This window comes from Salmo salar, chromosome 14 (genome assembly GCF_965601325.2).
Source record: "Salmo salar chromosome 14, fSalSal1, whole genome shotgun sequence".
NCBI lineage: Eukaryota > Metazoa > Chordata > Actinopteri > Salmoniformes > Salmonidae > Salmo > Salmo salar.
In genome coordinates, this window is record NC_138304.1 from 104466098 (window position 1) to 104482195 (window position 16098).

The following is a 16098-nucleotide window of genomic DNA, read 5'->3' on the forward strand; positions in this document are numbered from 1 at the left end:
GAGACACATATCAACCTGCTCAGGGATCCAATACAGCAGAGACACATATCAACCTGCTCAGGGATCCAATACAGCAGAGACACATATCAACCTGCTCAGGGATCCAATACAGCAGAGACACATATCAACCTGCTCAGGGATCCAATACAACAGTACCCCATGCTCCAGAAGTATTATTTTTTTTTTAATACAATGAAAAACAGTTTTTCAAGTGCCAGTGTCATTGGCCACAACAGTGTGATGTGTATCTTTAACCATTAACCCATTGCTGCCACCCATTGGCCAAAGAGCAGAATGACATGTACCTGTTGAAATGTTAGTTATGTGAAATAAAATTTTAACTTTGTTTAGTTTATTTATTTTATGTACCCCCCCCCCCCCCAGATTTTACACAAACACCTGGTGCAAACACAGTAAGAATATTCTGAATGTGGTTAGATGTGGGAGTGTTGTGTTTCAGGACGATAAGGACCTGGTCCATGAGTTTGTGATGGCAGAGGGCCTTACCTGTCTCGTCAAGGTTGGAGCAGAGGCCGACCAGAACTACCAGCACTACATACTTGGAGGTATAGCGTCTAATCAAATCAAGCTTCATTTATAGACATGGAATGCAGCGCAATGTGCTTCACAGAAGAGGGAGGAGAATTTTGAATTTTTTTTTAACTATGAAAATTAAAGCTGAAATATTTACTACACAACAAAGATAAGATGACACAAAGTGAATGACTAGAAAGCACACTAAGGAAAAGACAAGCTAAAAATATGTGTTTTAACATCTCTTTTAAATATGTCCACAGTTTCGTCCCCCCTCGGGTTCTCAGGCTGCCTCTCCATGCATCTTGGTCCTAGGCTTTGGGATAGTTAAAAGGCCAGAGGACCTGAGGGACCTACTGGGTACATAACTTAAAAGCACGTCTGACATGTATTGAGGTGCACAATCGTGGATTGATTTAAAAACCAATAGAAGAATCTTAAAACGTATTCTAAAACTAACTGGCAGCCAGTGCAGGGACGTTAAAACCGGTGTAATGTGTTCTCTCCATCTGGTCTTGGTCAGTACCCATGGTGCAGCATTCTGTATGTTTTGCAGTTGACCAATGGCTTTCTTGGTTAGACCAGACAGGAGAGCGTTACAGTAGTCAAGCCTGCTTGTAATAAAAGCATGGATGAGTCTCTCTGTATCAGCCTGAGATAGAAACGGCCGCACCTTGGCCTGTTCCTAATGTGGTAAAAAGAACAAAAAAAAACTATTTTGGTGACATTCCTCTTGTGTGATTCAAAATGTAGTTAGCTGGGAGGAAGTTGTGAGCCATCCAAGTATTTAAATCACTAATCCAGTCTAATAATGTATCCTTGGAGCTAAAATCCTCTATTGACACAGAAATATAAAGTTGTGTATCATCTGCGTAGCAGTGCTGTGCTTTCTGATAACGCTGCCAAAGGGTAACATATATAAACTGAACAGTACTGGACCCAACATCAAGCCTTGTGGAACGCCACATGCAATATGTATTTTCTCTGAGTTACTATATGTTCACCAAGGGTGACAAATAACTCTTGACCGGTTAAATAGGTCCTAAACCAATTTAGAACTGGACCCGGAGAGTCTGTCCAGAAGGACATCATGGTCAACAGTGTTGAATGCAGCACTTAAATCCAAGAGTACAAGGACAGAGAGTTGTTTCGCATCTCTGTTGGCTCTAAGACAAATAACTCCTATCAGAGATATTATTTATTTCTATAACACATGTTGAGAAACGCTTGACGTTAGGTCTTTCTATAACACGTGTGAACAACCCCGGCGTGTATATGAAACTCTTGACATTAGGTCTTATTGAAACACATGTTGAGAAACGCTTGCCATTAGGTCTTTCTATAACACGCAAGCAGATGTGTTTATTCGGGTGGTGTGTTGAGAAATGAACAACATTGTAGACTAGAGGGACTAAATTCTAGTCTAGGGGGACTACATTCTAGAAGAACTACATTCTAGAGGGACTAGATTCTAGACTAGAGAGACTAGGAGACTAGATGCTAGACTAGAGAGACTAGATGCTAGACGCTAGACTAGATGCTAGACTAGATACTAGAGGGATGTTAACTTCTATTGTTCTCTCTCTCTCTCTCTCTCTCTCTCTCCCTCACACACACATTACACTCACACAAGATCCAAAAGAATAAAGACATTTCCAATGTCATATTATGTCTTTATACAGTGGTGTAATGCTGTGCAAATAGTTAAAGTACGAAAGGGAAAATAAATCAACATAAATGTAGGTTGTATTTACCTCTCTTCTCTCCATCTCTCTTAGCTCTGGGACAGATCATGCTGTATGTGGATGGAATGAATGGAGTCATCTGTCACATTGAGACCGTCCAGTGGCTCTACACTCTCATTGGCTCAAAAGTGAATCCAATCAAATTTTTATTCGTCACATGCGCCGAATGCAAGCTACAGCATCTGTTTTACTGTACAACTAAACCGAGTTGTTGTTATTTACACTCAGACTAAATACCAATATATAGGTTAGTTAAACACTCAGACTAAATACCAATATATAGGTTAGTTAAACAGACTAAATACCAATATATAGGTTAGTTAAACAGACTAAATACCAATATATAGGTTAGTTAAACAGACTAAATACCAATATATAGGTTAGTTAAACAGACTAAATACCAATATATAGGTTAGTTAAACAGACTAAATACCAATATATAGGTTAGTTAAACAGACTAAATACCAATATATAGGTTAGTTAAACAGACTAAATACCAATATATAGGTTAGTTAAACAGACTAAATACCAATATATAGGTTAGTTAAACAGACTAAATACCAATGTATAGGTTAGTTAAACAGACTAAATACCAATATATAGGTTAGTTAAACAGACTAAATACCAATATATAGGTTAGTTAAACACTCAGACTAAATACCAATATATAGGTTAGTTAAACACTCAGACTAAATACCAATATATAGGTTAGTTAAACAGACTAAATACCAATATATAGGTTAGTTAAACACTCAGACTAAATACCAATATATAGGTTAGTTAAACAGACTAAATACCAATATATAGGTTAGTTAAACACTCAGACTAAATACCAATATATAGGTTAGTTAAACAGACTAAATACCAATATATAGGTTAGTTAAACAGACTAAATACCAATATATAGGTTAGTTAAACAGACTAAATACCAATATATAGGTTAGTTAAACAGACTAAATACCAATATATAGGTTAGTTAAACAGACTAAATACCAATATATAGGTTAGTTAAACAGACTAAATACCAATATATAGGTTAGTTAAACACTCAGACTAAATACCAATATATAGGTTAGTTAAACACTCAGACTAAATACCAATATATAGGTTAGTTAAACAGACTAAATACCAATATATAGGTTAGTTAAACACTCAGACTAAATACCAATATATAGGTTAGTTAAACACTCAGACTAAATACCAATATATAGGTTAGTTAAACAGACTAAATACCAATATATAGGTTAGGTAAACACTCAGACTAAATACCAATATATAGGTTAGTTAAACACTCAGACTAAATACCAATATATAGGTTAGTTAAACAGACTAAATACCAATATATAGGTTAGTTAAACAGACTAAAAACCAATATATAGGTTAGTTAAACAGACTAAATACCAATATATAGGTTAGTTAAACAGACTAAATACCAATATATAGGTTAGTTAAACACTCAGACTAAATACCAATATATAGGTTAGTTAAACACTCAGACTAAATACCAATATATAGGTTAGTTAAACACTCAGACTAAATACCAATATTTAGGTTAGTTAAACAGACTAAATACCAATATATAGGTTAGTTAAACACTCAGACTAAATACCAATATATAGGTTAGTTAAACACTCAGACTAAATACCAATATATAGATTAGTTAAACAGACTAAATACCAATATATAGGTTAGTTAAACAGACTAAATACCAATATATAGGTTAGTTAAACACTCAGACTAAATACCAATATATAGGTTAGTTAAACACTCAGACTAAATACCAATATATAGGTTAGTTAAACACTCAGACTAAATACCAATATATAGGTTAGTTAAACACTCAGACTAAATACCAATATATAGGTTAGTTAAACACTCAGACTAAATACCAATATATAGGTTAGTTAAACAGACTAAATACCAATATATAGGTTAGTTAAACACTCAGACTAAATACCAATATAGAGGTTAGTTAAACACTCAGACGAAATACCAATATATAGGTTAGTTAAACACTCAGACTAAATACCAATATATAGGTTAGTTAAACACTCAGACTAAATACCAATATATAGGTTAGTTAAACACTCAGACTAAAAACCAATATATAGGTTAGTTAAACAGACTAAATACCAATATATAGGTTAGTTAAACACTCAGACTAAATACCAATATATAGGTTAGTTAAACACTCAGACTAAATACCAATATATAGATTAGTTAAACACTCAGACTAAATACCAATATATAGGTTAGTTAAACAGACTAAATACCAATATATAGGTTAGTTAAACTGACTAAATACCAATATATAGGTTAGTTAAACACTCAGACTAAATACCAATATATAGGTTAGTTAAACAGACTAAATACCAATATATAGGTTAGTTAAACACTCAGACTGAATACCAATATATAGGTTAGTTAAACAGACTAAATACCAATATATAGGTTAGTTAAACACTCAGACTAAATACCAATATATAGGTTAGTTAAACAGACTAAATACCAATATATAGGTTAGTTAAACACTCAGACTAAATACCAATATATAGGTTAGTTAAACACTCAGACTAAATACCAATATATAGGTTAGTTAAACACTCAGACTAAATACCAATATATAGGTTAGTTAAACAGACTAAATACCAATATATTAGTTAAACACTCAGACTAAATACCAATATAGAGGTTAGTTAAACACTCAGACGAAATACCAATATATAGGTTAGTTAAACACTCAGACTAAATACCAATATATAGGTTAGTTAAACACTCAGACTAAATATCAATATATAGGTTAGTTAAACAGACTAAATACCAATGTATAGGTTAGTTAAACAGACTAAATACCAATATATAGGTTAGTTAAACACTCAGACTAAATACCAATATATAGGTTAGTTAAACAGACTAAATACCAATGTATAGGTTAGTTAAACAGACTAAATACCAATATATAGGTTAGTTAAACAGACTAAATACCAATATATAGGTTAGTTAAACACTCAGACTAAATACCAATATAGAGGTTAGTTAAACACTCAGACGAAATACCAATATATAGGTTAGTTAAACACTCAGACTAAATACCAATATATAGGTTAGTTAAACACTCAGACTAAATATCAATATATAGGTTAGTTAAACAGACTAAATACCAATGTATAGGTTAGTTAAACAGACTAAATACCAATATATAGGTTAGTTAAACACTCAGACTAAATACCAATATATAGGTTAGTTAAACAGACTAAATACCAATGTATAGGTTAGTTAAACAGACTAAATACCAATATATAGGTTAGTTAAACACTCAGACTAAATACCAATATATAGATTAGTTAAACAGACTAAATACCAATATATAGGTTAGTTAAACAGACTAAATACCAATATATAGGTTAGTTAAACAGACTAAATACCAATATATAGGTTAGTTAAACACTCAGACTAAATACCAATATATAGGTTAGTTAAACACTCAGACTAAATACCAATGTATAGGTTAGTTAAACAGACTAAATACCAATATATAGGTTAGTTAAACACTCAGACTAAATACCAATATATAGGTTAGTTAAACACTCAGACTAAATACCAATATATAGGTTAGTTAAACACTCAGACTAAATACCAATATATAGGTTAGTTAAACACTCAGACTAAATACCAATATATAGGTTAGTTAAACAGACTAAATACCAATATATAGGTTAGTTAAACAGACTAAATACCAATATATAGGTTAGTTAATCACTCTTTGGCCTTGTTGTTAGAGTGTCTGCCCTGATATAGTAAAAATGGGACCCGGTGCCTGTCTGCTTGGCACACAACATTAAGGAGGTTGAGTTCCTGCTATAGACGTGTCTGACTGACCCTGTCTGTGTCTCAGTTCCGTCCGGTGGTGAAGACAGCTCTGAAGTTGTTGCTGGTGTTTGTGGACTACTCAGAGTCCAACGCCCCTCTACTTATAGAGGCCATCACTACTGTAGACACCAAGAGAGGTACCGGTGGGTCGGTGGGTCGGTCGGCCTGTGTTGATCGAGTGATTGTTGAGTGTTTGATTGACTGATTGATTGATTGATTTATTGATTGATTGATTAATCAATCAGTTGGCTGGTTGGTCAATTGAAAGATGGACTGATATATTATTATTGACTAGTGGTGTTTCTCCAGGCTGTAAGCAGTGGTCTAATGCCATGGAGATGTTAGATGAGAAAGATGGAGTGGACACAGAGCTACTGGTTTACGTCATAACCCTCATCAACAAGGTACAACACGACAGACGTCTTGGTCTTGTGCCACGTTGTACAGTGCCTTCGGGAAAGTATTCACATAACTTGACTTTTTCCACATTTTGTTAAGATACAGCCTAATTCTAAAATGTATTAAATCGTTTTTTTCCCCCTCATCAATCTACACACAATACCCCATAATGAGAAAGCAAAAACTTTTTCCAAATATATATTTTTTAAACTATGGAAATATCACATTTACATAAGTATTCAGACTCTTTACTCAGTACTTTGTTGAAGTACCTTTGGCAGAGATTACAACCTTGAGTCTTCTTGGGTATGACACTAAAAGTTTGGCACACCTGTAATTTGGGGAGTTTTCCCATTCCTCTCTGCAGATCCTCTCAAGTTCTGTCAGGTAGGATGGGGAGTGTCGCTGCACAGATATTTTTGTTGTTGTTATTGTCTTGTTGGAAGGTGAACCTTCACCTCAGTCTGAGGTCCTGAGCGCTCTGGAGCAGATTTTCATCAAGGATCTCTCTGTACTTTGCTCCGTTCATCTTTCCCTCGATCCTGACTAGTCTCCCAGTCCCTGCCACTGAAAAACATCCCCACAGCATGATACTGCCACCAAAAGGCTTCACCATAAGGATGGTGCCAGGTTTCCTGCAGACGTGACATTTGGCAATTAGGCCAAACAGTTCAATGTTGGTTTCATCAGACCAGAGAATCTTGTTTATCATAGTCTGAGAGTCTTTAGGTGCCTTTTGGCAAACTCCAAGCTGGCTATCATGTGCCTTTTACTGAGGAGTGGTTTCGGTCTGGCCACTCTATCATGATGGCCTGATTGGTGGAGTGCTGCAGAGATGGTTGTCCTTCTGGAAGGTTCTCCCATCTCCACAGAGGAACTCTGACAGAGTGACCATCGGGTTCTTGGTCACCTCCCTGTCCAAGGCCCTTCTCCCCTGATTGCTCAGTTTGGCAGGGCAGCCAGCTCTAGAAAGAGTCTTGGTGGTTTCAAACTTCTTCCATTTAAGAATGATGGAGGCTACTGTGTTCTTGTGGACCTTCGATGCTGTAGACATTTTTTGGTACCCTTCCCCAGATCTGTGCCTCGACACAATCCTGTCTCGGAGCTCTACAGACAATTCCTTTGACCTCATGGCTTGGTTTTTACTCTGACATGCGCTGTCAACTGTGGGACCTTATATAGACAGGTGTGTGCCTTTCCAAATCATGTCCAATCAATTGAATTTACCACAGGTGGACTCCAATCAAGTTGTAGAAACATCTCAAGGATGATCAATGGAAACCAGATGCACCTGAGCTCAATTTCGAGTTTCATGGCAAAGAGTCTTTGTTTTTTATTTTGTATAAATATGCAAAAATGTATGGTGTATTGTGATGTCATTATGGGGTATTGTGATGTCATTATGGGGTATTGTGCTGTCATTATGGGGTATTGTGATGTCATTATGGGGTATTGTGATGTCATTATGGGGTATTGTGATGTCATTATGGGGTATTGTGATGTCATTATGGGGTATTGTGATGTCATTATGGGGTATTGTGATGTCATTATGGGGTATTGTGTTTAGATTGCTGAGTATTTGTTTTTATTTAATCCATTTTAGAACAAGGCTGTATGTGACAAAATTTGGAAAATGTCAAGGGCTCTGAATACTTTCCGAAGGCACTGTAGATGATGATATTAAATATGTCGACACACAAATTCACATCTCTCCCATTCAATCTCCATCTCTCTGTCTCTCTCTCTCTCTCTCTCTTTTTTCTCTTACCCCCTCCCTCTCTCCCTCCGTCCCTCCCACTCTTGTCTCTTCGCTCTCTCTCTCTCTCTCTCTCTCTCTCTCTCTCTCTCTCTCTCTCTCTCTCTCTCTCTCTCTCTCTCTCTCTCTCTCTCCTTTCCTGTCCCTCCATCCCCTCTCCCTTCTTCCTCCCCCCGCACCATCCCTCCCTCCCTCCCTCCGTCTCCTACTCTCCCTCCCTCCCTCTCTCTCCTACTCTCCCTTCCTCACCTACTCTCCATCCTTCCTTCCTTACCTCTCTCTCTCTCTCTCTCTCTCTCTCTCTCTCTCTCTCTCTCTCTCTCTCTCTCTCTCTCTCCTTTCCTGTCCCTCCATCCCCTCTCCCTTCTTCCTCCCCCCGCACCATCCCTCCCTCCCTCCCTCCGTCTCCTACTCTCCCTCCCTCCCTCTCTCTCCTACTCTCCCTTCCTCACCTACTCTCCATCCTTCCTTCCTTACCTCCCTCGCCCCCTCTCCTACTCTCTCCCTCTCCTACCCTCCCTCCCTCCTTCCTTCCCTTCGTCTCCTACTCTCCCTCCCTCCCTCCATCCCTTGCCCCCCTCCTACTCGCCCTCCATCCCTCCTTCCGCCCCTCACTTCTATCTCCCTCGCCCCCTCTCCTACCCTCCCCCCTTCCCTCCCTCCTTCCTTCCCTTTGTCTCCTACACTCCCTCCATCCCTTTCTCCTCCCCTTTCTCCTTCCCTCCTCTCAGACCCTGTCAGCGTTACCTGACCAGGACTCCTTCTATGACATGGTGGATGGGTTGGAGGACCAGGGGATGGAGGCTATAGCTAAGAGGTTCCTAGGGAGGAGAGGAACTGACCTGGACCTGATGGAACAACTCACTATCTACGAGGTGAGGCACCACACACACACACACACACACACACACACACACACACACACACACACACACACACACACACACACACACACACACACACACACACACACACAATAATACACACACATACACACACACAATAATACATACACACACACACACACAATAATACACACACACACACACACACAATAATACACACACACACACACACACACACACACACACATGGATACACAATAGCACAGTTTTGGCCAATAATCCTGATTATGACAGACAACGTCCTCAACTAAGAAGAAGAGATAGGACCTTGATAAAGAAGACATTTTTTTAACTGACCACATTTGTCTCGTCCTCTAATCCTCTCCTTTCATCGCATGCTTGGTAATCAGCAGGTTTTGTCACATGCTTCATAACAAAAGGTGTGGACTATCAGTGGAAACGCTGACTGATGGGCCGTTCCCAACAATACAGAGAGAAACAACATTATAGACTAACAGTGAAATGCTGACTGATGGGCCGTTCCCAACAATACAGAGAGAAACAACATTATAGAGTAGTTAAACAGGTAATAATAGAAGTAATAATGAATACACAACGAGTAATGACAACATGGTTATATACAGGGATACCAGTACTGAGATAATGACAACATGGTTATATACAGGGATACCAGTACTGAGTAATGATAACATGGTTATATACAGGGGTACCAGTACTGAGTAATGATAACATGGTTATATACAGGGGTACCAGTACTGAGTAATGATAACATGGTTATATACAGGGGTACCAGTACTGAGTAATGCTAACATGGTTATATACAGGGGTACCAGTACTGAGTAATGACAACATGGTTATATACAGGGATACCAGTACTGAGATAATGACAACATGGTTATATACAGGGATACCAGTACTGAGTAATGATAACATGGTTATATACAGGGGTACCAGTACTGAGTAATGATAACATGGTTATATACAGGGATACCAGTACTGAGATAATGACAACATGGTTATATACAGGGATACCAGTACTGAGTAATGATAACATGGTTATATACAGGGGTACCAGTACTGAGATAATGAGTAATGCTAACATGGTTATATACAGGGGTACCAGTACTGAGTAATGATAACATGGTTATATACAGGGGTACCAGTACTGAGTAATGATAACATGGTTATATACAGGGGTACCAGTACTGAGTAATGATAACATGGTTATATACAGGGGTACCAGTACTGAGTAATGATAACATGGTTATATACAGGGGTACCAGTACTGAGATAATGAGTAATGCTAACATGGTTATATACAGGGGTACCAGTACTGATATAATGATAACATGGTTATATACAGGGGTACCAGTACTGAGTAATGATAACATAGTTATATACAGGGGTACCAGTACTGAGATAATGATAACATGGTTATATACAGGGGTACCAGTACTGATATAATGATAACATGGTTATATACAGGGGTACCAGTACTGAGTAGTGATAACATGGTTATATACAGGGGTACCAGTACTGAGTAATGATAACATGGTTATATACAGGGGTACCAGTACTGAGATAATGACAACATGGTTATATACAGGGATACCAGTACTGAGTAATGATAACATGGTTATATACAGGGGTACCAGTACTGAGATAATGAGTAATGCTAACATGGTTATATACAGGGGTACCAGTACTGATATAATGATAACATGGTTATATACAGGGGTACCAGTACTGAGTAATGATAACATAGTTATATACAGGGGTACCAGTACTGAGATAATGATAACATGGTTATATACAGGGGTACCAGTACTGATATAATGATAACATGGTTATATACAGGGGTACCAGTACTGAGTAGTGATAACATGGTTATATACAGGGGTACCAGTACTGAGTAATGATAACATGGTTATATACAGGGGTACCAGTACTGAGTAATGATAACATAGTTATATACAGGGGTACCAGTACTGATATAATGATAACATGGTTATATACAGGGGTACCAGTACTGAGTAGTGATAACATGGTTATATACAGGGGTACCAGTACTGAGATAATGAGTAATGATAACATGGTTATATACAGGGGTACCAGTACTGATATAATGATAACATGGTTATATACAGGGGTACCAGTACTGAGTAATGATAACATGGTTATATACAGGGGTACCAGTACTGAGTAATGATAACATGGTTATATACAGGGATACCAGTACTGAGTAATGATAACATGGTTATATACAGGGGTACCAGTACTGAGTAATGATAACATGGTTATATACAGGGGTACCAGTACTGAGTAATGACAACATGGTTATATACAGGGGTACCAGTACTGAGTAATGATAACATGGTTATATACAGGGGTACCAGTACTGAGTAATGATAACATGGTTATATACAGGGGTACCAGTACTGAGTAATGATAACATGGTTATATACAGGGGTACCAGTACTGAGTAATGATAACATGGTTATATACAGGGGTACCAGTACTGAGATAATGATAACATGGTTATATACAGGGGTACCAGTACACAGTAATGATAACATGGTTATATACAGGGGTACCAGTACTGAGTAATGATAACATGGTTATATACAGGGGTACCAGTACTGAGTAATGATAACATGGTTATATACAGGGGTACCAGTACTGAGTAATGATAACATGGTTATATACAGGGGTACCAGTACTGAGTAATGATAACATGGTTATATACAGGGGTACCAGTACTGAGTAATGATAACATGGTTATATACAGGGGTACCAGTACTGAGTAATGATAACATGGTTATATACAGGGGTACCAGTACTGAGTAATGATAACATGGTTATATACAGGGGTACCAGTACTGAGATAATGAGTAATGATAACATGGTTATATACAGGGGTACCAGTACTGAGTAGTGATAACATGGTTATATACAGGGGTACCAGTACTGAGTAGTGATAACATGGTTATATACAGGGGTACCAGTACTGAGTAATGACAACATGGTTATATACAGGGGTACCAGTACTGAGTAATGATAACATGGTTATATACAGGGGTACCAGTACTGAGTAATGATAACATGGTTATATACAGGGGTACCAGTACTGAGTAGTGATAACATGGTTATATACAGGGGTACCAGTACTGAGTAATGATAACATGGTTATATACAGGGGTACCAGTACTGAGTAATGATAACATGGTTATATACAGGGGTACCAGTACTGAGTAATGATAACATGGTTATATACAGGGGTACCAGTACTGAGTAATGATAACATGGTTATATACAGGGGTACCAGTACTGAGTTAATGATAACATGGTTATATACAGGGATACCAGTACTGATATAATGATAACATGGTTATATACAGGGGTACCAGTACTGAGTAATGATAACATGGTTATATACAGGGGTACCAGTACTGAGTAATGATAACATGGTTATATACAGGGGTACCAGTACTGAGTAATGATAACATGGTTATATACAGGGGTACCAGTACTGAGTAATGATAACATGGCTATATACAGGGGTACCAGTACTGAGATAATGAGTAATGATAACATGGTTATATACAGGGGTACCAGTACTGAGTAATGATAACATGGTTATATACAGGGGTACCAGTACTGAGTAGTGATAACATGGTTATATACAGGGGTACCAGTACTGAGTAATGATAACATGGTTATATACAGGGGTACCAGTACTGAGTCATGATAACATGGTTATATACAGGGGTACCAGTACTGAGTAATGATAACATGGTTATATACAGGGGTACCAGTACTGAGTAATGATAACATGGTTATATACAGGGGTACCAGTACTGAGTAATGATAACATGGTTATATACAGGGGTACCAGTACTGAGTAATGATAACATGGTTATATACAGGGGTACCAGTACTGAGTAATGATAACATGGTTATATACAGGGGTACCAGTACTGAGTAATGATAACATGGTTATATACAGGGGTACCAGTACTGAGTAATGATAACATGGTTATATGCAGGGGTACCAGTACTGAGTAATGATAACATGGTTATATACAGGGGTACCAGTACTGAGTAATGATAACATGGTTATATACAGGGGTACCAGTACTGAGTAATGATAACATGGTTATATACAGGGGTACCAGTACTGATATAATGATAACATGGTTATATACAGGGGTACCAGTACTGAGTAATGATAACATGGTTATATACAGGGGTACCAGTACTGAGTAATGATAACATGGTTATATACAGGGGTACCAGTACTGAGTAATGATAACATGGTTATATACAGGGGTACCAGTACTGAGTAATGATAACATGGTTATATACAGGGGTACCAGTACTGAGTAATGATAACATGGTTATATACAGGGGTACCAGTACTGAGATAATGATAACATGGTTATATACAGGGGTACCAGTACTGAGTAATGATAACATGGTTATATACAGGGATACCAGTACTGGGTAATGATAACATGGTTATATACAGGGGTACCAGTACTGAGTAATGATAACATGGCTATATACAGGGGTACCAGTACTGAGTAATGATAACATGGTTATATACAGGGGTACCAGTACTGAGTAATGATAACATGGTTATATACAGGGGTACCAGTACTGAGTAATGATAACATGGTTATATACAGGGGTACCAGTACTGAGTAATGATAACATGGTTATATACAGGGGTACCAGTACTGAGTAATGATAACATGGTTATATACAGGGGTACCAGTACTGAGTAATGATAACATGGTTATATACAGGGGTACCAGTACTGAGTAATGATAACATGGTTATATACAGGGGTACCAGTACTGAGTAATGATAACATGGTTATATACAGGGGTACCAGTACTGAGTAATGATAACATGGTTATATACAGGGGTACCAGTACTGAGTAATGATAACATGGTTATATACAGGGGTACCAGTACTGAGATAATGATAACATGGTTATATACAGGGGTACCAGTACTGAGTAATGATAACATGGTTATATACAGGGATACCAGTACTGGGTAATGATAACATGGTTATATACAGGGGTACCAGTACTGAGTAATGATAACATGGCTATATACAGGGGTACCAGTACTGAGTAATGATAACATGGTTATATACAGGGGTACCAGTACTGAGTAATGATAACATGGTTATATACAGGGGTACCAGTACTGAGTAATGATAACATGGTTATATACAGGGGTACCAGTACTGAGTAACGATAACATGGTTATATACAGGGGTACCAGTACTGAGATAATGAGTAATGATAACATGGTTATATACAGGGGTACCAGTACTGAGTAATGATAACATGGTTATATACAGGGGTACCAGTACTGAGTAATGATAACATGGTTATATACAGGGGTACCAGTACTGAGTAATGATAACATGGTTATATACAGGGGTACCAGTACTGATATAATGATAACATGGCTATCTACAGGGGTACCAGTACTGAGTAATGATAACATGGTTATATACAGGGGTACCAGTACTGAGTAGTGATAACATGGTTATATACAGGGGTACCAGTACTGAGTAATGATAACATGGTTATATACAGGGATACCAGTACTGAGTAATGATAACATGGTTATATACAGGGGTACCAGTACTGAGTAATGATAACATGGTTATATACAGGGGTACCAGTACTGAGATAATGATAACATGGTTATATACAGGGGTACCAGTACTGAGTAATGATAACATGGTTATATACAGGGGTACCAGTACTGAGTAATGATAACATGGTTATATACAGGGGTACCAGTACTGAGTAATGATAACATGGTTATATACAGGGGTACCAGTACTGAGTAATGATAACATGGTTATATACAGGGGTACCAGTACTGAGATAATGATAACATGGTTATATACAGGGGTACCAGTACTGAGTAATGATAACATGGTTATATACAGGGGTACCAGTACTGAGTAATGATAACATGGTTATATACAGGGGTACCAGTACTGAGTAATGATAACATGGTTATATACAGGGGTACCAATACTGAGTAATGATAACATGGTTATATACAGGGGTACCAGTACTGAGTAATGATAACATGGTTATATACAGGGGTACCAGTACTGATATAATGATAACATGGTTATATACAGGGGTACCAGTACTGAGTAATGATAACATGGTTATATACAGGGATACCAGTACTGAGTAATGATAACATGGTTATATACAGGGGTACCAGTACTGAGTAATGATAACATGGTTATATACAGGGGTACCAGTACTGAGTAATGATAACATGGTTATATACAGGGGTACCAGTACTGAGTAATGATAACATGGTTATATACAGGGGTACCAGTACTGATATAATGATAACATGGTTATATACAGGGATACCAGTACTGAGTAATGATAACATGGTTATATACAGGGGTACCAGTACTGAGTAGTGATAACATGGTTATATACAGGGGTACCAGTACTGAGTAATGATAACATGGTTATATACAGGGGTACCAGTACTGAGTTAATGATAACATGGTTATATACAGGGGTACCAGTACTGAGTTAATGAGTAATGATAACATGGTTATATACAGGGGTACCAGTACTGATATAATGATAACATGGTTATATACAGGGATACCAGTACTGAGTAATGATAACATGGTTATATACAGGGGTACCAGTACTGAGTAATGATAACATGGTTATATACAGGGGTACCATTACTGAGTAGTGATAACATGGTTATATACAGGGGTACCAGTACTGAGTAATGATAACATGGTTATATACAGGGGTACCAGTACTGAGTAATGATAACATGGTTATATACAGGGGTACCAGTACTGATATAATGATAACATGGTTATATACAGGGGTACCAGTACTGA

At 37.5% G+C, this 16098-nt stretch overlaps 1 protein-coding gene across 4 annotated transcripts in view; it reads left to right on the plus strand.

Annotated features, from left to right (window-relative positions):
• Positions 1-16098, plus strand: part of LOC106589103 (FH1/FH2 domain-containing protein 3) — a 112599-nt gene that overhangs the window by 41351 nt on the left and 55150 nt on the right. For all 4 annotated transcript variants that reach the window (XM_082961368.1, XM_082961369.1, XM_082961367.1 and 1 more), the window contains exons 5-9: positions 461-566; positions 2313-2407; positions 6175-6286; positions 6459-6553; positions 9036-9179. In XM_082961368.1, coding sequence (XP_082817494.1) covers positions 461-566; positions 2313-2407; positions 6175-6286; positions 6459-6553; positions 9036-9179 — 552 coding nt within the window. The remainder of the gene's footprint in view (positions 1-460; positions 567-2312; positions 2408-6174; positions 6287-6458; positions 6554-9035; positions 9180-16098) is intronic.